Source organism: Leptodactylus fuscus, chromosome 8, assembly GCF_031893055.1.
Source record: "Leptodactylus fuscus isolate aLepFus1 chromosome 8, aLepFus1.hap2, whole genome shotgun sequence".
NCBI classification, from domain to species: domain Eukaryota; kingdom Metazoa; phylum Chordata; class Amphibia; order Anura; family Leptodactylidae; genus Leptodactylus; species Leptodactylus fuscus.
Genome location: NC_134272.1, coordinates 15,449,884 through 15,474,287, shown reverse-complemented (window position 1 = coordinate 15,474,287; position 24,404 = coordinate 15,449,884). Strand labels below are relative to the sequence as shown.

At 45.2% G+C, this 24,404-nt stretch overlaps 1 protein-coding gene across 1 annotated transcript in view; it reads right to left on the bottom strand.

The window, feature by feature from the left end:
• The window catches only part of PEMT (phosphatidylethanolamine N-methyltransferase), a 77,006-nt gene that overhangs the window by 4,949 nt on the left and 47,653 nt on the right, over positions 1-24,404 (bottom strand). The window contains exon 5 of the mRNA XM_075285230.1: positions 10,551-10,662. Within this exon, the coding sequence (XP_075141331.1) occupies positions 10,551-10,662 (112 nt within the window). The remainder of the gene's footprint in view (positions 1-10,550; positions 10,663-24,404) is intronic.

The window sequence follows — 24,404 nt, the reverse complement described above, 5'->3', positions numbered from 1 at the left end:
AGCCTATTGCGCAATCGAGTGTAGGGACTATGTTTGTGGAAAATTTCAGCCAAATCGGTGGAGCGGTTTTTGCGTGATTGACCGCCAAAGATCCGAACATCCAAAGGGTCCTGGGAAAAACGTATGTGCGCTATTGTGACGAAAAGTAGACTATTGCGCAATCGAGTGTAGGGACTATGTTTGTGGAAAATTTCAGCCAAATCGGTGGAGCGGTTTTTGCGTGATTGACCGCCAAACATCCGAACATCCAAAGGGTCCTGGGAAAAACGTATGTGCGCTATTGTGACGAAAAGTAGCCTATTGCGCAATTGAGTGTAGGGACTATGTTTGTGGAAAATTTCAGCCAAATCGGGGTCCAAAGTGTGTGAGATTGCAGAGATAGTGATGTGAGTTTGGGGTTTGTGGGGGGTCCTGGGAAAAACGTATGTGCGCTATTGTGACGAAAAGTAGCCTATTGCGCAATGGGGTGTATTAACTATGTTTGTGGAAAATTTCAGCCAAATCGGTCAAGCGGTTTTTGCGTGATTGACTAACAAACATCCGAACACACAAACCCACAAACATCCAAACTCACAAACTTTCACATTTATAATATTAATAGGATATTCTTGTACATAGGGGGCAGTATTATAGTAGTTATATTCTTGTACATAGGAGGTAGTATTATAGTAGTTATATTCTTAGATAAGAAAAATAAGCATATAGCTCACCACCTCCAGTTAGCTTGATAAGTCCTTATAATTCCTGGGTGCACGATCCTGGCCTCTGACTAAGGCACTTTGTAGTTGAAGCATATAGAAAAGGATAGTAGGATCCGCTCGACCAGGTAAGTTAAAAAATAACTTTTAATCCAACATGGTTAAAAAACACACAAAAGTAAATAGATGTGAAATGACAAAAAAGAAGAAAAATGGTGATTAAAACCACATTCTGATAGCTCTAGCTGACGCGTTTCAAGACGCAGGGTCTCTTACTCATAGCTTTGCTATCTTTGCAAAGCTATGAGTAAGAGACCCTGCGTCTTGAAACGCGTCAGCTAGAGCTATCAGAATGTGGTTTTAATCACCATTTTTCTTCTTTTTTGTCATTTCACATCTATTTACTTTTGTGTGTTTTTTAACCATGTCGGATTAAAAGTTATTTTTTAACTTACCTGGTCGAGCGGATCCTACTATCCTTTTCTATATAGTTATATTCTTGTACATAGGGGCAGTATCATAGTAGTTATATTCTTGTACATAGGAGCAGTATTATAGTAGTTATATTCTTGTACATAGGAGTAGTATTATAGTAGTTATATTCTTGTACATAGGGGCAGTATTATAGTAGTTATATTCTTGTACATAGGAGGCAGTATTATAGTAGTTATATTCTTGTACATAGGGGCAGTATTATAGTAGTTATATTCTTGTACATAGGAGGCAGTATTATAGTAGTTATATTCTTGTACATAGGGGCAGTATTATAGTAGTTATATTCTTGTACATAGGAGCAGTATTATAGTAGTTATATTCTTGTACATAGGAGTAGTATTATAGTAGTTATATTCTTGTACATAGGAGCAGTATTATAGTAGTTATATTATTGTACATAGGGGGCAGTATTATAGTAGTTATATTCTAGTGGCATTGTATTGTATTGGTTATAAAGGATAAATATTGCTGCACCTCCGCAGACCATGGTGGTATTTTTCTGCCATAATAAATGAGTGCTGGTCACAGATTACTCACATTGGAAGCCTCAGGGTGACTGGTAATATTAATGTCTGTACTGCAGGGTTGCAGGGTGTATGAGTCTGTGATATGGAGCTGTAGGGACTATTTATCACAGTAGATGAGCGGTAATCGCTATTTTTATTTCTAGCTGCTGCTCTGCTAGAGAGAAGTCTGTGTTTTAGTGTCACGACGCCATACCACCATCACTCAGACAGGTGACTCGCCAGGACATCAGAAATCATCCAATTGAATATTTTTAGATTTCAGGTTTTCTGGAATGACATGTCACATATTAAACATCTTGTCATGTCTAGTATAGGGCCTGAGGGCGAGGGGCATGACAGGGGATCATGAACATAGACAGAGAATCACATATATAGTGTGAATACCAGTACAGGTCTAACAAATCTCACAGCTGAGGGTTTGTTACTATTGCATCCAGTCTGGAAATCCTAAACCATTGGGATTGGACCTGGTCTATATTTGCGGCTCAATGCTGTGGCCCACACGAGGATCTGTAAAAAATATGGGGCCGTTGTAGACTGATACATAAAAACGAACCACCAGCTCTGTGAGCCAGACAATGGTTAACACAGTCCTGGTCTAGTCCTGCTATTATGTATCAGTCTGGGCAGTGCTTTAGCTATCGGCCTGTCCTGGTATTTTGCTACAATGTATCAGGGCAAGGTATAATGTATTCTAGACGGTTTAGCTCACAATGGATACAACTGTAACAAACCCACAGCTGCGAAGTAAACAAAACCATTCCCATCCATTATCGGCGAGCGTCATCTTTGCCAGCTGTACATATGGACGTTCTCACTCTGCCGGCTGCGTGCATCGCGACAAAGAATCGCCATTTATCGAACGTCTGGCATTCAGAGTATTTTTAGAGGCCCGGATTTCTAAGGAAAGATGAATCCTTCTGCCGACTGTGAAGGAAAAAAAAAAAACGCTCCTTCACAGGTAATGAGGTTATGAATCAAATGACAGAAAGCCAGCTCCTTCCCTTGTTCTCTCCTCGCGCCCCCGAGGGATAATCTTTTCTGGGAACAATCGGTGTTCGACGTTACTCATTCCTCTGTCGAAGTACAGAAGAGCCAAACTTTCATCCGTGACCCAAAGCTGGACGTAAAATAAAAAAAAAAAAAAAGGCTGCCGAATTCAAAGGAATCTGCAGGTTTAACCCCTTCTTGGATACAAATCTGACGCCTGTCGGCAAAAGCCGACGTTTCGGTTATTTTATCCGCCATAATGAGGTGCACGTCTGATCCGTATCCACCCACTGTGATGTGAGGCCATACTACCGCCCACATGACCTTCTCATATCCTCCAAGGATTCAATGTACTGGATGGGCTGGCGGTTTCCATCTAATTTTAGCTTCACACGGTCACATTTTGCCAATATTTATTTCAGATTTTTATTTTTTGGGGTTTTTCATCTCATTATAGATAAAGGTCAATTTTTTTTTACTCCATTTTTTTGTTGTTGTGAAGGCTCAGCCAACTAGAAGAGTGTCTGTAGCTTCAGAGAACTTCTCACGTCAATAGTTTTGACCGGTGAGGGTCTGGGTGTCGGGAACCCTGCCGATTACTGAAAGGAAGGGGCCGAAGTGTGAGGGTATGTTCACAAGGAGCTGATTTTGAGGTCGATACTCCTTCAAAATCGACACCAAATTCTGGCTACTCTTGTTGTCATTGGGTGGCAGTGATGGACGTGTCCTGCTCGATCCTCCTGTGATTTCATCCAGAACGTAATGGATTAATCCCAATGTGCCTGAGAGCAAAACCGTGACGGAAAATGGATCTCCCGTGTGAACGGCCCCCTATCAGCACTTGTACCGCTATTCCCTCTCCTAGGATCAGCCGTGCCAAGCAAAGGGACCTGACAGCATCTTAGTCTCATCACACGGACCCCACCAGTCTCCTAGGATCAGCCGTGCCGAGCAAAGGGACCTGACAGCATCTTAGTCTCATCACAAGGACCCCACCAGTCTCCTAGGATCAGCCGTGCCGAGCAAAGGGACCTGACAGCATCTTAGTCTCATCACAAAGACCCCACCAGTCTCCTAGGATCAGCCGTGCCGAGCAAAGGGACCTGACAGCATCTTAGTCTCATCACACGGACCCCACCAATCTCCTAGGATCAGCCGTGCCGAGCAAAGGGACCTGACAGCATCTTAGTCTCACCACACGGACCCCACCAATCTCCTAGGATCAGCCGTGCCGAGCAAAGGGACCTGACAGCATCTTAGTCTCATCACACGGACCCCACCAATCTCCTAGGATCAGTCGTGCCGGGCAAAGGGATCTGACAGCATCTTAGTCTCATCACACGGACCCCACCAATCTCCTAGGATCAGCCGTGCCGGGCAAAGGGATCTGACAGCATCTTAGTCTCATTACACGGACCCCACCAATCTCCTAGGATCAGCCGTGCCGAGCAAAGGGACCTGACAGCATCTTAGTCTCATCACAAGGACCCCACCAATCTCCTAGGATCAGCCGTGCCGAGCAAAGGGACCTGACAGCATCTTAGTCTCATCACAAGGACCTCACCAATCTCCTAGGATCAGCCGTGCCGAGCAAAGGGACCTGACAGCATCTTAGTCTCACCACACGGACCCCACCAATCTCCTAGGATCATCCGTGCCGAGCAAAGGAACCTGACATCATCTTAGTCTCATCACAAGGACCCCACCAATCTCCTAGGATCAGCCGTGCCGAGCAAAGGAACCTGACAGCATCTTAGTCGCATCACAAGGACCCCACCAATCTCCTAGGATCAGCCGTGCCGAGCAAAGGAACCTGACAGCATCTTAGTCGCATCACAAGGACCCCACCAATCTCCTAGGATCAGCCGTGCCGAGCAAAGGGATCTGACAGCATCTTAGTCTCACCACACGGACCCCACCAATCAAAACCTGATTTTATCATTTTCCAATTTCAGTTTAGACTCCAGAGCATCCGTCACTACTTGGATTCACAGCTCTACTTGTTCCTCAGAACTGCCAGGAAGTGTCACGAGAGGGCCCGAGCCTATGCAAAGATCCCATCTCCAGCGAGGGATCCATTTCATTGCCTACAATGGGATCTGTAGGGTTTCTATTATGACACCCGTCACTCTGCTGGTCACCCTACGTCCCCGGTCATGGAGGTCGTGTCCTAATCTGGTGCCAACGGTCAGGCAGGTAAAACCCAATGATCTGTGACATGCTTCCTGGGACAAATAATGGGGATAGGATTGACTCATGGGTCTACGAGTTCAGAATCCGCCCCTTAAATTATAGGATTCAGTTCTCGGTATTATCCTGACAGCCCAAAACAAAACACCCTCATCCGGAACTGGCGAGAAGGACTGACAAGGTGATGGGGTTCAGTCTTCTCCAAAAATAAAAGTAGTACCTGAGTACCTAAAAGTAGTACCTGAGTACCTTACAGGGGTTGTCACCCAGCTTTCCTATAGCCCTGAATGCAATATCTATCTAGGCTTTGAGTGATAAAGCCCTCATCGTGCATAGTGGACTCTAGTAGAAGATGTAATGGCGGCCATATACAGTCCTATGAAAAAGTTTGGGCCCCCCTATTAATCTTAATCATTTTTAGTTCTAAATATTTTGGTGTTTGCAGCAGCCATTTCAGTTTGATATATCTAATAACTGATGGACACAGTAATATTTCAGGATTGAAATGAGGTTTATTGTACTAACAGAAAATGGACAATATGCATTAAACCAAAATTTGACCGGTGCAAAAATATGGGCACCTCAACAGAAAAGTGACATTAATATTTAGTACATCCTCCTTTTGCAAAGATAACAGCCTCTAGTCGCTTCCTGTAGCTTTTAATCAGTTCCTGGATCCTGGATGAAGGTATTTTGGACCATTCCTCTTTACAAAACAATTCAAGTTCAGTTAAGTTTGATGGTCGCCGAGCATGGACAGCCCGCTCTCAAATGATCTGAAAACAAAGATTGTTCAACATAGTTGTTCAGGGGAAGGATACAAAAAGTTGTCTCAGAGATTTAACCTGTCAGTTTCCACTGTGAGGAACATAGTAAGGAAATGGAAGACCACAGGGACAGTTCTTGTTAAGCCCAGAAGTGGCAGGCCAAGAAAAATATCAGAAAGGCAGAGAAGAAGAATGGTGAGAACAGTCAAGGACAATCCACAGACCACCTCCAAAGAGCTGCAGCATCATCTTGCTGCAGATGGTGTCACTGTGCATCGGTCAACAATACAGCGCACTTTGCACAAATAGAAGCTGTATGGGAGAGTGATGAGTAAGAAGCCGTTTCTGCAAGCACGCCACAAACAGAGTCGCCTGAGGTATGAAAAAGCACATTTGGACAAGCCAGCTTCATTTTGGAAGAAGGTCCTGTGGACTGATGAAACAAAGATTGAGTTGTTTGGTCATACAAAAAGGCGTTATGCATGGCGTCCAAAAAAACAAACAGCATTCCAAGAAAAACACTTGCTACCCATTGTAAAATTTGGTGGAGGTTCCATCATGCTTTGGGGCTGTGTGGCCAATGCCGGCACCGGGAATCTTGTTAAAGTTGAGAGTCGCATGGATTCCACTCAGTATCAGCAGATTCTTGAGAATAATGTTCAAGAATCAGTGACGAAGTTGAAGTTACGCCGGGGATGGATATTTCAGCAAGACAATGATCCAAAACACCGCTCCAAATCGACTCAGGCATTCATGCAGAGGAACAATTACAATGTTCTGGAATGGCCATCCCAGTCCCCAGACCTGAATATCATTGAACATCTGTGGGATGATTTGAAGCGGGCTGTCCATGCTCGGCCACCATCAAACTTAACTGAACTTGAATTGTTTTGTAAAGAGGAATGGTCCAAAATACCTTCATCCAGGATCCAGGAACTGATTAAAAGCTACAGGAAGCGACTACAGGCTGTTATCTCTGCAAAAGGAGGATGTACTAAATATTAATGTCACTTTTCTGTTGAGGTGCCCATACTTTTGCACCGGTCAAATTTTGGTTTAATGCATATTGCACATTTTCTGTTAGTACAATAAACCTCATTTCAATCCTGAAATATTACTGTGTCCATCAGTTATTAGATATATCAAACTGAAATGGCTGTTGCAAACACCAAAATATTTAGAACTAAAAATGATTAAGATTAATAGGGGTGCCCAAACTTTTTCATAGGACTGTAGGTTCTACCTTTGGATACAGTGGTCATGATACTGTGGCGGTCCGGTCCTTGCAGCTTACCTGAGCAACTAGTGATGTCTTAAAGATATGGGACCATCTTAATGTCTCTGACACAGCTGACAGACTCTGACAACCCTCGTGTACATGCCGGCAGTGTCCTCGCGCGCTCCACTTCTCATAATTATAGGGCCGCTGTTCATATGGAAGGTCTCGGAGACTTGTTTACCTGCTCGCTCTCCGCACTCAGCAGGACCACGTCTTACGTTACGGAGAAGCAGATTGAAATTGACAGAGTGCTGGTGTGCGGAGCGGAGCAATGATGGCGGCTGGGATCGCGTGAGGTCAACGGAAAAAACAAACAGGTTATAGTTCCGGGAGACGGCCTGGGGAGAAGTCAAGTGAGGATGAAGGGGCAGGTTGTCAACGAAAAAGGGGAAATTAACCAAAATTTTAAAGAAAAATCTGAAAGAGTCCAAAGAGTCCATAGGCAACCAGTCTGTAGACTACAATGGACAGAGATGAAACAGTGGGGTTTGTCAGGAACTAAACCAGGACTTCTTCTACCCCTTTTAGCCATTTTTTTTGTTTGCAAATGTTGAGGACCCCTTTAAGGAACTCAATACCAAAATATGTCTATACGGCTGAAGTTGAGGCTACTAAAATTTGGGACAATCAGTCTCTAACGTTGGTCACAATGCCGATCACATACAATGCAAACATTAGGGTTTTTTGGGACTTGCATATTGATGACTGACCCAATGTGATCGATGGGGGTCAGACACCTGCTGATCAGCCGTTTCAAGCACTGTGGCCTCTTCTCTGCACCAATGACATCACACTTATGAGTCACATGGTACAACTGTAGCTTAGCCCCATTTAAATAAATAGGGCTGAGCTGTAATACCCACCACATCCACTATACAATGTGTGGAGCTGTGCTTAGTATTCGCAATGCTCGCCTTGAACCCTGTGGTCTCTTCGACCAGCTGATCTGTGGTGGTCCTGGGTGTCGGACGCCTACCGATCACATAGGATAGGTCATCAGTTTGCGAGCTCTGGAAAACCCCCTTTAATGTCACTGTCAAGATCGGTGTTAGGCCAAGACTGTCCTTCTGACTTCACTATTAGATGGATGTCGGCGAGCTTGCTAATTTCATTGTGGCTGGCCAGCCATCTGAGGTGAATGGGGGTGTCCCAATCCTTGGCAATGGCTGACGGTTGGATGTCCAAAACGGATCCTGGCACCGCTGCGTCACCATATCCCGTCACACCCTTACACTTTTATGAAGTAACATGTGTGGCACCCGGGTCTGCGCTGACATATACACGACAGATCTTGTACGGCGTTATTACAGCTTGGCGGTTTTCCTGCGGGCTCCGTCTTGATTTTCCTAATACATCTCCTATCAGGTCCTTGATTTATTTATGCAAACAAGAACAAATTTACATGGCCGCGCTAATTGACTAACTGTGCTGGGTCCCCGGAGGCCGAGCGCGGTTAGCCGGCATTAATCCATTACACAAGCGCCTATTGGCGAGCCGCTCGTCTTTTCCCTTACGTTGCGGGGGCCGTGTTACTGTAAGTGGTCGGTGATATACATTCAATCAGATGATAATCGGATAATGAGGACAATAATTAGACAATGTACTCTCTGTAATAAGTGATCCCTGTACGCCAGACGTGCCCAGAACCTGGAACACGACTATTAACAGTCCGTTCAGGGCCCCTGGGGTGGGGGTGGGGACAGACAGAAGGTTCTAGAACTGTCAGGCAGGAACCGATCTGCACCTTCTCTACAACACATTACATAGACATCCTATAGTTGCCCCAGTCTATTTCTAGGTGTGTGAGGCAGTAATTCGGGCTGCAGAGTATATTCCATTGCCTCAATACTGGGGCATAGCCAATAATACAGGGGTACAGGCCAACCTGGGAATACAAGGGGCGCTACTGAGCACAGCCACTTAACATTAACATGGTTAGAGTGTGATCCCTGCCCAACACAACAGATCTCCTCACTCCAATGATTTGATTGGTTACTGAGTGTTCTGTCCCCGCCTACTTCATCCACAGATCTCCAGCTGTAAACATTCCTCTGACTTGATTGGTTACTGAGTGTTCTATCCCCGTCTACTTTATTACAGATCTCCTGCAGTAGCCATTTCTGTGATCTGATTGGTTCAATCCCCACCTAGATCACAACAGATCTTCCCATGAACACTGCTGTAATCTGATTGGTTACGATATGCTCTATTACCCTGTTATCACTCCCATGATCTGACTGGTTACAGGGGGCGCTATTCTCACCCACTTCAATATAATGGACCTTTCACATCCTGTAGTCCTACTAGTGTCCTACAAGTACGGTCTGCACACTCAGTGGTTAAACACACTGACGGCAGAAGAACGACTATGGGATGCCCCCTGCTGACCCCTCCTAACCTTCACTGGCCATCACCGAAAATAAAATACAGAAGTTCAGTTGGACAAGGACATGAGAGAAGAATCTGATATCTCTCATGTGATGGAGAGCGAACAGTACATGATCAGAGAGAACGTTCTTCTAAGATTTGGTTATACCGTATACATCTATCTATACACCATATTGGTAAGGTGTCATCCTATACCGTATACAGCTATCTATACACCATATTGGTAAGGTGTCATCCTATATCGTATACATCTATCTATACACCATATTGGTAAGGTGCCGTCCTATACCGTATACATCTATCTATACACCATATTGGTAAGGTGTCGTCCTATACCATATACATCTATCTATACACCATATTGGTAAGGTGTCATCCTATACTGTATACATCAATCTATACACCATATTGGTAAGGTGTCATCCTATACCGTATACAGCTATCTATACACCATATTGGTAAGGTGTCATCCTATATCGTATACATCTATCTATACACCATATTGGTAAGGTGCCGTCCTATACCGTATACATCTATCTATACACCATATTGGTAAGGTGTCGTCCTATACCATATACATCTATCTATACACCATATTGGTAAGGTGTCATCCTATACTGTATACATCAATCTATACACCATATTGGTAAGGTGCCGTCCTATACCGTATACATCTATCTATACACCATATTGGTAAGGTGCCGTCCTATACCGTATACATCTATCTATACACCATATTGGTAAGGTGTCATCCTATACCGTATACATCTATCTATACACCATATTGGTAAGGTGCCGTCCTATACCGTATACATCTATCTATACACCATATTGGTAAGGTGTCATCCTATACCGTATACATCTATCTATACACCATATTGGTAAGGTGCCGTCCTATACCGTATACATCTATCTATACACCATATTGGTAAGGTGTCATCCTATACCGTATACATCTATCTATACACCATATTGGTAAGGTGTCGTTCTATACCGTATACATCTATATATACACTATATTGGTAAGGTGTCGTCCTATACCAATGCAACAATTACTGAGCTTCTAGAAATGGCCATGATCCCTTCAGCGCCTGTTTGGGGTTCTGAATATCTGGACTTGGCAGTGGGTCATCTCCAGGTCATGTCCCCAAAGTGGCCTCTGGCAATGACTGGTAGGATCATGGCTGTAGAGAAGACAATAGTCAGGGTAACTTACAGGAGGGCCAAACCCAGGTAGTTGGCGGTACTACCCCAGTACATTGGATTCTCCATGATATTAAATGGGAAGCCAGTCACCTTCTCTTCCATCAGGATTCCGAAATAATCACCTGGAAGAAGAAAAAAAACATACATATGTGAGTATGACATATACAGTGCCTACAAGTAGTATTCAACCCCCTGCAGATTTAGCAGGTTTACACATTCTGAATTAACTTGGCATTGTGACATTTGGACTGTAGATCAGCCTGGAAGTGTGAAATGCACTGCAGCAAAAAAGAATGTTATTTCTTTGTTTAATTTTTTTTTAAATTGTGAAAAATTTATTCAGAGGGTCATTTATTATTCAACCCCTCAAACCACCAGAATTCTGTTTGGTTCCCCTAAAGTATTAAGAAGTAGTTCAGGCACAAAGAACAATGAGCTTCACATGTTTGGATTAATTATCTCTTTTTCCAGCCTTTTCTGACTATTTAAGACCCTCCCCAAACTTGTGACCAGCACTCATACATGGTCAACATGGGAAAGACAAAGGAGCATTCCAAGGCCATCAGAGACAAGATCGTGGAGGGTCACAAGGCTGGCAAGGGGTACAAAACCCTTTCCAAGGAGCTGGGTCTACCTGTCTCCACTGTTGGGAGCATCATCCGGAAGTGGAAGGTTTATGGAACTACTGTTAGCCTTCCACGGCCTGGACAGCCTTTGAAAGTTTCCTCCCGTGCCGAGGCCAGGCTTGTCCGAAGAGTCAAGGCTAACCCAAGGACAACAAGGAAGGAGCTCCGGGAAGATCTCATGGCAGTGGGGACATTGGTTTCAGTCAATACCATAAGTAACGTACTCCACCGCAATGGTCTCCGTTCCAGACGAGCCCATAAGGTACCTTTACTTTCAAAGCGTCATGTCAAGGCTCGTCTACAGTTTGCTCATGATCACTTGGAGGACTCTGAGACAGACTGGTTCAAGGTTCTCTGGTCTGATGAGACCAAGATCGAGATCTTTGGTGCCAACCACACACGTGACGTTTGGAGACTGGATGGCACTGCATACGACCCCAAGAATACCATCCCTACAGTCAAGCATGGTGGTGGCAGCATCATGCTGTGGGGCTGCTTCTCAGCCAAGGGGCCTGGTCATCTGGTCCGCATCCATGGGAAGATGGCTAGCACGGCCTACCTGGAGATTTTGGCCAAGAACCTCCGCTCCTCCATCAAGGATCTTAAGATGGGTCGTCATTTCATCTTCCAACAAGACAACGACCCAAAGCACACAGCCAAGAAAACCAAGGCCTGGTTCTAGAGGGAAAAAATCAAGGTGTTGCAGTGGCCTAGTCAGTCTCCTGACCTTAACCCAATTGAAAACTTGTGGAAGGAGCTCAAGATTAAAGTCCACATGAGACACCCAAAGAACCTAGATAACTTGGAGAAGATCTGCATGGAGGAGTGGGCCAAGATAACTCCCGAGACCTGTGCCGGCCTGTTCAGGTCTTATAAAAGACGATTATTAGCTGTAATTGCAAACAAGGGTTATTCCACAAAATATTAAACCTAGGGGTTGAATAATAATTGACCCACACTTTTATGTTTAAAATTTATTAAAATTTAACTGAGCAACATAACTTTTTGGTTTGTAAGATTTATGCATATGTTAATAAATCCTGCTCTTGTTTGAAGTTTGAAGGCTCTAACTTATTTGCATCTTATCAAACCTGCTAAATCGGCAGGGGGTTGAATACTACTTGTAGGCACTGTACATGAAGGCGCCCTATACCTCATGCCTGACATTTCTGCACGTAAGTAAATTTTGCTTGCACTACAGGGTGCTCGAGCTATCCCAGAAACTGATCCTGCACCTTAGTCAGCGGGTGTCAGCTGTAACATCCGGCAGGGAGTGGATATAACTCCAATCCCATATATACTGCAGTAAACGTTCTCTCCTATTGACAACTCTGTAACGCAACTGCGGCATGTAGACAGATTATCAGCAGCTGGGGTCCTGGGCCCCGTATCTATTGGAGGTATTGTAGCATATCATATGAGATATCAAAAGCCAAAATAGGTCACATCCTTCAGGGGTTAAGGAGTTAAATGCAGCTAATAACCATGCTGTATAATAACATTACATAGGATGTGGGTTATAATAAGGTGACCTGTCTTATAAATGTGTCCTGCCCTAACACACACGACAACTACATTACGTAAGCTGTCAGTGGCACGGTGCGAATCCATAAAAATGTCAGGGGTCTACATATTGGTGTTACTGTGTCGGGATGGTAATGAGGTCTCCAGTAAACCTCTCCACTAATGAACTCCACAGTTTTCTGCTGTCGGCGGCTGCCACGCGGTGACATGTGCGTTAGTAACCAGATAGATGGATCAGTCTCCCGGGGAGACGTGGATATTTATGTGTGCGGTGTATTATATATTCCAATGTACACACGTAATACTGCGCCAACCAGGCGGATACATAATACATGGCAAAAGTTTGGAGTTTTCGCCAAAAATAAATATATCTGTAACAGCTCGCTGCCGGGGTGTCACACGGCTTTCCTAGAATCCTGCATGCCCTAGTGATGGAGTGAAATGTCAGCAAGGAAAGCGGACGGGCAGTGTCTGCAGAACTAGGCTGATGTGACATTCAGTAAACTAGGAAAGTAGGATCATACTGCTGTATTGGTTTATACTTTATAGTCTAGGAAAACTGGGTGACAACCATTCTGGAACTTCCACAGATATGATGGGGCAGTGGTGTGGGGTCCAGTTACACTGTGTAGGTCCCTCAGGGGTTATCTGTGTGGTGGATGACACCTCCATTAGTAGTCTAGGGGCAATGTGCAGTAAAGCAGCGGTATATACCATACGGGACACGGTAACCTCTAGGAAAGACGGTCACTCCAGGAGTAGGTGATCCCAAGGCTGCTCTCCTTGTCGGATGGCTGTAGATATGCTATGTATATCTGCTCTATTTCACAGACTTCAAGGAGAAGAGATGGATAGCAGAAAAAGGGAAAGGAAAGATGGTAGAGGAAGAGAAGAAAGAAGGACAGATAGCAGAGAAAGGAGAAGAAAGGAAGGATGGACAGATAGCAGAAGAAGAGAAGGAAGGAAGGACAGATAGCAGAGGAAGAGAAGGAAGGAAAGAAGGACAGATAGCAGAGGAAGAGAAGGAAGGACGGATAGCAGAGAAAGAGAAGGAAGGAAGGACAGAGCAGTGGAAGAGAAGGAAGGAAGGACAGATAGAGGAAAAGAATGAAGGAAGGACGGATAGCAGAGGAAGAAGAAAGGAAGGATGGACAGATGGCAGAGGAAGAGAAGGAAGGAAAGAAGGACAGATAGCAGGGGAAGAGAAGGAAGGATGGACAGATAGAGGAAAATAATGAAGGAAGGATGGATAGCAGAGAAAGAGAAGAAAGGAAGGAAGGACAGATAGCAGAGGAAGAGAAGGAAGGAAAGAAGGACAGACAGCAAGGGGAGGAAGGGCATATTGAAGAGTAATAGAAGGGCAGTTAGAGGGGGAAGAGAAGGAAGGAAGAAAAGAGATGGAAGGAAGGAGGGAAGAGACAATGGGAAAAAAAGAAGGAAAAAAGTTTTTAAAAAAATTTAAATTAACAGTGGGAAAGAGGATGGACAAAGGAGATCTTGGAGGAAGAAAGTATGACAAATAAGAAAGGAAGAGAGTGAAGGGAAGTAAGAAGGAAGAAACAATAAATAAGAGGGAAGGCAGACTAGAGAATAAAATAAGACAGATAGAAAAAAGAGAAGACAAAGCTAAGTAATAGAGGAAGAAAAGAAGGTGTGAGGGGATTAGGAAGAAAGAAAAATGGTAAAGAAAAATGGAAAGATGGAGAAAGTAAAAAAAGCGAGAAATAAAAGGTAAGAGGAGAAATAAGGAAAGGAAGAAAAAAAAACTAAGACAAGAAGTCTGCAGGCTATTTCTTCTCTCCTTCCACAAGGTGCGGGGTTATGTAGTGCAGGAGGCCGTGTCCTTACAATGTAATGTAACTGAGAGGTGTAAGGGCTTCTATACTGACCGCAGCCCCCGCCCCACATCTACAAATATCCCCCCGGTAAAGTGGGACACAGCAGGTCAGCAGACACAACAACAAGTCAACCAAACAATCTACAGAAATAAACTCCGACGCATTGATTCTGAAAGACAGCGGGGACGAGACAATTAACTGAGGCCGATGAAGAGCGAAATCCATCAGCGCTCAATTCACTTCATTTAGAAGCCGCGCTGTGAATAACATTCATAAGTGCACCCGGCCATAGGATTAAGGTATAGGGTGAGGTCAGGTCAGTGCCCTACATACCCCGAATCACCAATACAGAGATACATGTAATACAATCCCTACACTGATGGAGGAACTGCAGGTCCATGTATACAGCAATACTGAGAACCTGCATCTGAGGTCCTTATAGGGGGCTGTATACAACAAAAAAGGGGGCGCACCCTAGTGAAACCCGGACAGCCGGTGGATAAAGGACACACATGCAGTATAGAGGAATTATTGTGGGACCCCCTGATAGACCAGGGAGAATAGAGAGAACTAGAGCAAGGAGACTTTGATACTTGGGGTACAGGACAGTGACACACTGATACTTGGGGTACAGGACAATGGAAAGCTGACACTTGGGGTACAGGATAATGGAAAGCTGACACTTGGGGTACAGGACAATGACACGCTGACACTTGGGGTACAGGATAATGACACGCTGACACTTGGGGTACAGGACAATGACACGCTGACACTTGGGGTACAGGATAATGACACGCTGACACTTGGGGTACAGGACAATGACAGGCTGACACTTGGGGTACAGGATAATGACAGGCTGACACTTGGGGTACAGGATAATGACAGGCTGACACTTGGGGTACAGGACAATGACACGCTGACACTTGGGGTACAGGACAATGACAGGCTGACACTTGGGGTACAGGATAATGACAGGCTGACACTTGGGGTACAGGATAATGACACGCTGACACTTGGGGTACAGCATAATGACAGGCTGACACTTGGGGTACAGGACAATTACACGCTGACAATTGGGGTACAGGATAAAGGCACACTGACACTTGGGGTACAGGACAATGACACACTGACACTTGGGGTACAGAACAGTGACACACTGATACTTGGGGTACAGTACAATGGAAAGCTGACACTCGGGGTACAGGATAATAACACACTGACATTTGGGGTACAGGACAATGACAGGCTGACACTTGGGGTACAGGATAATGATACGTGGACACTTGGGGTACACGACAATGGAAAGCTGACACTTGGGGTACAGGATAATGACACGCTGATACTTGGGGTACAGGACAATGAAATTCAGGACAGAATATTGGGGTCCCAGACTTGTTGTGCTGTGCTCTCCTGGATCGCTCCGGTGTACTGTAATACTGCCTAGAAGTGTTTTCTGTCGAGGATTGTGCGAGTTCTTAGAATACGGGGGGACGTCAGCGGAGCAGCCACATAAAAGTCTCCCCATTAAGCCGTCACTCAGCCTCTTACTCTATAACTGCTTTTACTTTGCATTTCAAAGGCAGGCGACGTTCTTGCGTTGCGCTGCGGAGTGTGACACAGATCTGTGATTCTTAGGTGCGATTTTCTCGTCTCCCCGAGGAATGCGTTCTCCATGGTGACGGCGGTGCACATATCACGGGGCTCTCGCACAACGGCTGGAGGGGAGCAGGAGGCAGAAGCGCATTATTTGGGGGCCACAATTATCGGTTTCGCAGAACGCTCGGTTACACCATCTTCCGTCTTAGTAAATGATTCTCCCATTCACAACAATCCCGGGAATCGCTGGACAGTAAATGGTGGCAGGTAATGGCGGTAATCTATATGATAATGTATGGGAATGTAGCGCAGGACATAGGGGTGAGTCACGGATAACACGGCCTGTTAATATGTTGCAAGACACGTTAGTCACACTGGTGAGATGGTAAGAGCTGGTTCACAGCTGCTTTTGGGTTTCTACTTGACCTTGAGGAGACATCCTTACAAATCCCTGAGACTCCTATCATGTTTTGGGAAAGCTGGGTGTTTAAAGGGTCTTTCCATCAATGTTTGATCAGTGTGGGACCCCCTTATATAAGCAGAATGTAGGAGACCTTTATTGCTTAGTCAAGAAGAGCACCATGCATACAAGTGTGGCTGTGGCGGGTACTGCAGCACACTCCCATAGAGCCCATATAAGAAGCCCCTTCATAGATTGGGCTATGTTTGATCGTGGGTATCCGACCCCCAGGACTAAGTCTCAGGATATCCCTTGCCGTCGCCATTAGGTCAGGTTTTCCAAAATATGGGGGACACTCACTCTTCACACCTTGTTGATGCAGGAAGACGTCACATGACATTACACGATGACATCAGAGGCAAAATTCAGGAGGAGAGGAATAACTCAATGATGTCAGAAGGAAAACCGGATGATCTCAGAGAATACACTCAATGACATCAGAGGGAAAACGATGACATCACAGAAAAAAAAACTGACATCAGAAAGAAAGCTCGATAACATCAGAGCATAAACTCAATGACATCAGAGGGAAAATTTGATGACATCAGAGGAAAGCTGCACTGTGATTGGTTGTTATGGGCAACTAAGACCGTTATCTTTTTAGACCATTATAACAAACTAGCAGTTACCCGTGACTTCGTCTGCGGGTTGGCAGTGGCGCTGAACCGCTTATATTTCTTGTCCTCCTATGTCTGCCTCCAGTTTCTTGTCCCCCCAGTTTCATTCCCCCCATCTCTGCCCCCAGTTTCCTGTCCCCCCATCTCTGCCCCCAGTTTCTTGTCCTCCCTTTCATCTGCCCCCAGTTTCTTGTCCCCCCATCTCTGCCCCCAGTTTCTTGTGGCCCCCCATCTCTGCCCCCAGTTTGTTGTCCCCCCCATCTCTGCCCCCAGTTTGTTGTCCCCCCATCTCTGCCCCCAGTTTCTTGTCTCCCCCTTCATCTGCCCCCAGTTTCCTGTCCCTCCATCTCTGCCCCCAGTTTCTTGTCCTCCCATGTCTGCCCCCAGTTTCTTGTCCTCCCATGTCTGCCCCCAGTTTCCTGTCCTTCCATCTCTGCCCCCAGTTTCTTGTCCCCCCATCTCTGCCCCCAGTTTCTTGTCCCCCCATCTCTGCCCCCAGTTTCTTGTCCCCCCCATGTCTGCCCCCAGTTTCCTGTCCCCCCCATCTCTGCCCCCAGTTTCCTGTCCCCCCCATGTCTGCCCCCAGTTTCCTGTCCCTCCATCTCTGCCCCCAGTTTCTTGTCCCCCATTCTCTTCCCCTAGTTTCTTGTCCCCCCATCTCTGCCCCCAGTTTCCTGTCCCTCCATCTCTTCCCCCAGTTTCTTGTCCCCCCCCCCCATCTCTGCCCCCAAAATCCATTCAGCCATTTGGCTGTGATTGAGGAACACACATCCAAACTTTCACCTTTATAATATTACTAGCTTTTACCCGCGACTTCGTCTGCGGTGATTTGAGAATTGGGCGGACACAGACGTGTGAAACTGTAAAAGTGCTTTAAAAAGTTTGGTGGGCTAGCAAATGCGATATGATGTGTTGTATTGTGTATGTCGTGATACAGACAATGTGATGTGTTGTATTGTGTCAGACAATGTGATGTGTTGTATTGTGTATGTCATGATACAGACAATGTGATGTGTTGTATTGTGTATGTCGTGATACAGACAATGTGATGTGTTATATAGTGGAAAGCTATATGTAAATGTGAGTGAGTAGAGTGAGGGCTACTCCTGAGGTGACAGTAAGGAGTGTGCAGGCAGGTTGAGGCAGGAAATGCCAGGCAGTGTGTGTGAGTCTATAGCTGGGGCTAGGAGTCCTGCTTTTGTGAGTCTCCTGCTAGGAAGCCATGTTGTTTTGTGGCACCAAAAGTAGCCTGTGACTCAATCCTAAGGGAAAACTATGTTTGTGGAAAATTGCACGCAAATCCGTCCAGGCGTTTTAGCGTGATTGAGGAACAAACATCCAAACTCACAAACATCCAAACACACAAACTTTCACACTTATAATATTAGTAGGATTAATTAATAGGATCTGCCCCAATGACACCAGAGGCAAAACTAATACCTATACCAGGGGCCCCATATACCATACGCAACTTTTTATACTAGTATAGCAGTAAGGAATACATTATTACAAAACTAGACTTCATGCCATTCAGGACCCCAGGAAAGCTGATAAGGCTGTGTTGGAGTCTCCGCGGCAGATTCCGCCTGAAATCGGCAGAGAGAAAAGTCCTACTGGTTTCAGTATGAAACCAGCAGAAACCTGACGGACTCCATTATAGTCTATGGTGTCTACGGTTAACCACTGTTTAAGCGGACAGTCTGCCTGCCTTTCAGGTCCCCGTGGGGAACCGAACACTAATATGGACCTAGCATGACAGTGAGAGCTTGGAGACACCTAACTTTCTCAGGATCAGATAGAACTCCATTTGCAAGCACTTTTAGGTAATAGAGGTTATAGAGGGGGTAAGGGGACACAGTATAATCTATATAATGTACAATGCGCGGTTTCTGCAGAGCGCACGGCGGCGGCGGGGAAGGTTCTTACGGCAGCGTGTAATTACCTCGGCTGCCGCAGCTTTCACTTCAACCTCCCGTCACAAACAACACACAAGTCTCATAGCCAGATGCCTCATAGCGCAATACATGTAAAGTGGCCCTTGAGAAGGAGACGGACGGGGCCAGAAAACAAGAGCGAGGAAAATTCAAGACTTGACAGGACATGCCAGGCATAAGAGCCGTGTATTAGTGCAGGGTACTCAGATCCAGAAATAGGGGCGAGCTGCACACGCATGTCCTCACCCTATAAATGGCCGTAGAAGAGGGATGACATCTTACATAGCCATTACCCTATTACATATTTTTAGGAGTCCTCCCCCCTTTAGGTATTGCTCTGTCTCTCTCTACAGGTTTACAATGATGTTCATGAACCAGGAGGATCAGGATGATGTAATGCTGCATTATATGGAAGATAAAGAGCCATGTAAAGAAAGCAGGAGATTATGATGGGTGAGGTACGCTGCATCTGAGGTTGTAACCATTGGAAGGGGCTCGACCATCCCCCTTTTAGGTCCCCCCAATAATAAGATGATCCCAGAACGTCCGACTGCTGCTGTGGAAACCCCTAGTGATCAGCTGTAATCTGCAGGGGAATCTAGTAATGGATGTTCACTACCCCTGCAGCACCCCTAAAGGTGAAATGGAGTATTACAGTGTGATTATCATAATCAATGGGTCATCTATGTAATGAATGGACATGCTGGGTCCTCCAGGTCAAGAGACATTTGTAAGGTAGCATGTTCAATGTTCCTACAGCACCCCTAGAGGTGAAATAGAGTATTACAGTGTGATATCATAATCAATGGAGCATCTATGTAATGCCTGGACATGCTGGGTCCTCCAGGTCAAGAGACATTTGTAAGATATATTGTGTTCAATGTTCCTGCAGCACCCCTAAAGGTGAAATAGAGTATTACATTGTGTCCATTATAATCAAAGGGTTGTTTATTTAATCCTTGGACATGCTGGGTCCTCCAGGGCAAGAGATACCCTTTGTATCCACTCTGGATAATAGTTGAAAGTCCATAAGGGAGGAACACCTTTCTATTATGCCAATAGATCTTCAATGCCCCTGTAGCACCCTTAGGGGTGAGGCAGAATATTACACCGTGTCTGTAAAATAAATCTATGGTAGTTTATGTAATATATGGACGTGTTGGGTCCTCCAGAGTCAGAGACACTCTTTGTAGCTACTGCAGTTAATACACAAGGGTCCAGAATGGGTAGTCCCCCCATCAAGTCTATAATATGGTAACAGGTGTTTATTATCCCTATGGCACCCCTAAAGGTGAAATGGAGTAGTACAGTGTCTATTAAATCTATGGGTTGTTTACATAATTCCTGGATGTGGAAAGTCCTTCAGATCAAGAGACACTCTTTCTAAGTGACAGTTCTGAACGAGGTGTTTACTCCGTTAAGTACATAATAGGGTATTTGAAATGCGTTATTCTAAACTATCCCTTTAAGGATGCATTCAAAGTCTGAACAGGTAGACGGGCTATGACATCACAGATGTCATGCTGTTGCTGTACTACACAAAGTCAAGAACAAATACCCATGGCCTAATGCATTAGGTGTGACACGTTACGCTGCACGTACATGCCATTTAGTAAAGTGCGCAATTTAACCTGGTTTCATGCACGATCTCCGTGCTCAAGGATGTGAGCCCCCTCCTCACCTGGAGTCTTCTCATTCACTTCACACCCAAGACAGACTGCACGCAGGCACTGCTTTACGCTATTCTTCTCCTCTGAATACCAAGGCTGACGCCAGGCGCTCCGAGGGCACCGCGTGTGTATTTTTAGAACTAAAAATGATTAAGATTAATAGGGGTGCCCAAACTTTTTCATAGGACTGTATATTATGGGCAGGGGTATAAAGGCGGAACGGTCCCTTAAAGACAAAGCTGCAAATTGATAACACTATTAATATGTATCATCTATCCAGTTACACTGTAATCTGTGCAATCTTTTACTCTGAAGAGAAGCGGTGCCCGATGTGTATGTCAGCCACTATCATATCTATCTATAACATAGCTATACTTATCCTATCTATAACCTGACAAGATGAAGGCAGAACAATACACTGTACATAGGATTATTATATGTCTACCTGTCATCATTGTCATATTATTAGGGACACTGACCTTTTACAGTCCTCACCCCTACAGGGCGAGCAACAACTAATCCGAGGGCTCCCACTGTTATGTTAGTCACCGCTCTCCGAACATCTCTAGTCAGTGTCTTGTTAGCATCAATGGCTGACCTATACAACATATGTCTCTGTGGATTCTATTAAAATACTCCCGAGGTGGTAACACAAAGAATCAAGGCTGACAGGTTACACATAGAATAGGGGAAAATACATCATAACTACAGCAATGATCCAGAGTTACATCCTGTATTATACTCCAGAGCTGCGCTCACTATTCTGCTGGTACAGTCACTGTGTACATACATTACATTAATTATCCTGTACTGATCCTGAGGGCGGGTTCACCTCTGCGCCCCGGGCTCCATTATGCAAGTTTCCGTTTCCTGCCCGAAACTGGGCAGGAGACAGAAACCTGCAGTCAGTTTTCAAACCCATTCATTTGAATGGGTTTAGAAACTGTCCGGCCGGGAGCGCCGGTGAGCATTTTGTGCTCTCGGTTTCGCCACGGAGAGCCCAAAATGCTCCCTGGTGCTCACAGCCGGACACTGTCTGTCGGGTTTCCGTCTTCTGTCTGCAGAAGACGGAAACCTGACAGACGAAGACCGGGCGCAGATGTGAACGATCCTTAGTTATATCCTGTATCATACTCCAGAGCTGCGCTCACTATTCTGCTGGTGCATTCTCTGTGTACATACATTACATTACTTATCGTGTACTGATCCTGAGTTACATCCTGTATTATACTCCAGAGCTGCGCTCACTATTCTGCTGGTGTAGTCACTGTGTACATACATTACATTACTTATTCTGTATTATACTCCAGAGCTGCGCTCACTATTCTGCTGGTGCATTCTCTGTGTACATACATTACATTACTTATCGTGTACTGATCCTGAGTTACATCCTGTATTATACTCCAGAGCTGCGCTCACTATTCTGCTGGTGTAGTCACTGTGTACATACATTACATTACTTATCCTGTATTATACTCCAGAGCTGCGCTCACTATTCTGCTGGTGTAGTCACTGTGTACATACATTACATTACTTATCCTGTATTATACTCCAGAGCTGCGCTCACTATTCTGCTGGTACAGTCACTGTGTACATACATTACATTACTTATCCTGTATTATACTCCAGAGCTGCACTCACTATTCTGCTGGTGTAGTCACTGTGAGGATAAGTAATGTAATGTATGTACACAGTGACTGTACCAGCAGAATAGTGAGCGCAGCTCTGGAGTATAATACAGGATAAGTAATGTAATGTATGTACACAGTGACTATCAGAATAGTGAGCGCTGCTCTGGAGTATAATACAGGATGAGTAATGTAATGTTTGTATACAGTGACGACACAAGCAGAGTAGTGAGCGCAGCTCTAGAATATAAAACAAGGGTAAATGAGCAGTATTTTTCCTGGAATAACACCCTTGACCTTCCAATGAATGAAAAATGGACAGTAAATTCTGTCAGCCGTGTTTTCTGGACCACAACAGTGGCGCAGGCAGGTGTGTAGTAGGAGGGGGTCTGAGATCTACGCATTCGGCAGTCTCTCAACGTCAGGAAGTAGGGCAGGCAGAGAAAGACAATGAAGTTTAAAAAATGCCAAGGCCGCTAGTGAGGGCAAGGTCTGACGGTGAAGAGGATGAATACGAGGGGAGCGCGGTCGTGCAGCACACGGGTGTCCAGGCCTCCGGAGAGGAGTTATTGTTTTTACGAGTACATGGAGAGTATAACAAAAGCCTCTCACCAACAATGAGCAGGATGCTGCGGCGGAGATGGCATTGACTGGCACAGTAACCTTATTCTACGAGCGTCACGTCACTATAACCTACATTGTGGGCTTCTAGCATTTTCTGAATGTTTTTCCATACTCTTATTTAAAAGTAAAGCCTATGGGGACACGAGCAAGTGATTCAGCTCCTTATATAAGGGTACACAAGACTGAACGCTTATATAATGCACGCACGCACCCACCATCATACATAGCAGCAAATCTGGGATCTGGGGCACAGAGATGCATTGTACCGATCAGTCGGAGCTCAATTCAGCTCATGTCTCCTGAAAACATGTCCAAATTTTTCTATTAACCCCTTCCCTTCAATTTTCATTTTTGACTCCCCACCTTCCAAACCCCATAACTTTTTCATTTTTCCGTTACCTACGAGGGCTTAATGTTTGTGGGACAAATTGTTCTTCTGTTCTGTACTAGGAATATGGGAAACAATTCAGAATGGGGTGGAATTGGAGAAAAAGTGCATTTGTGCGACATTCTTAAGGGTCTCGTTTTTACCGACTTCACTGTGCAACCAAAATGACATGTCACCTGTAGTCTGTGTTTCAGTACGATTCCGGGGATACCAAACTTATATGATTTTATATACATTTTAACCCCTTAAACCCTTTAGAAAGGCTATTCGTCTCTTACCTTTAGATGTGATATCCGCCGCGCCATTCCTTAGAAATACTGGTTTTTACCGGTATGTAAATTAGTTCTCTCGCAGCGATGGGGGCGGGCCCCAGTGCTGAAAATGCAATGAGGGCGTCCTCACCGCTGCCAGAGAACAGGATCCTGTGACACCTCTATCTTCTGCTGGATCCTCCCCTCCTTTCCTCGTCTTTCTTCGGCGGCGTCACCTCCGACGCCTGCGCAGTTGGCTCTGCCAGTGAGACACTAGTAGAGCCGACTGCGCCTGCGCACAATTGCGGCCTCGGAACTATGGCTGCCGGCCGGCATGCGCAGTAGGCTCTTCTAGTGTCTCACTGGCAGGGCCAACTGCGCAGGCGTCGGAGATGACGCTGCCGAAGAAAGACGAGGAAAGAAGGGGAGGATCCAGCAGAAGATAGAGTCGTCACAGGATTCTGTTCTCGATCAGCAGTGGGGACGCCCTCATCGCATTTTCAGCGCTGGGGCCCGCCCCCATCGCTGCGAGAGAACTAATTTACATACCCGTAAAAACCAGTATTTCTAAGGAACGGCGCGGCGGAGATCACATCTAAAGGTAAGAGACGAATAGCCTTTCTAAAGGCTATTCCGACGTCTTATTCACAGAAAAAAGGTTTTTAATGGTAGAATCTCAAAATCTAAAGCATTGCAAAAAAATTTTTT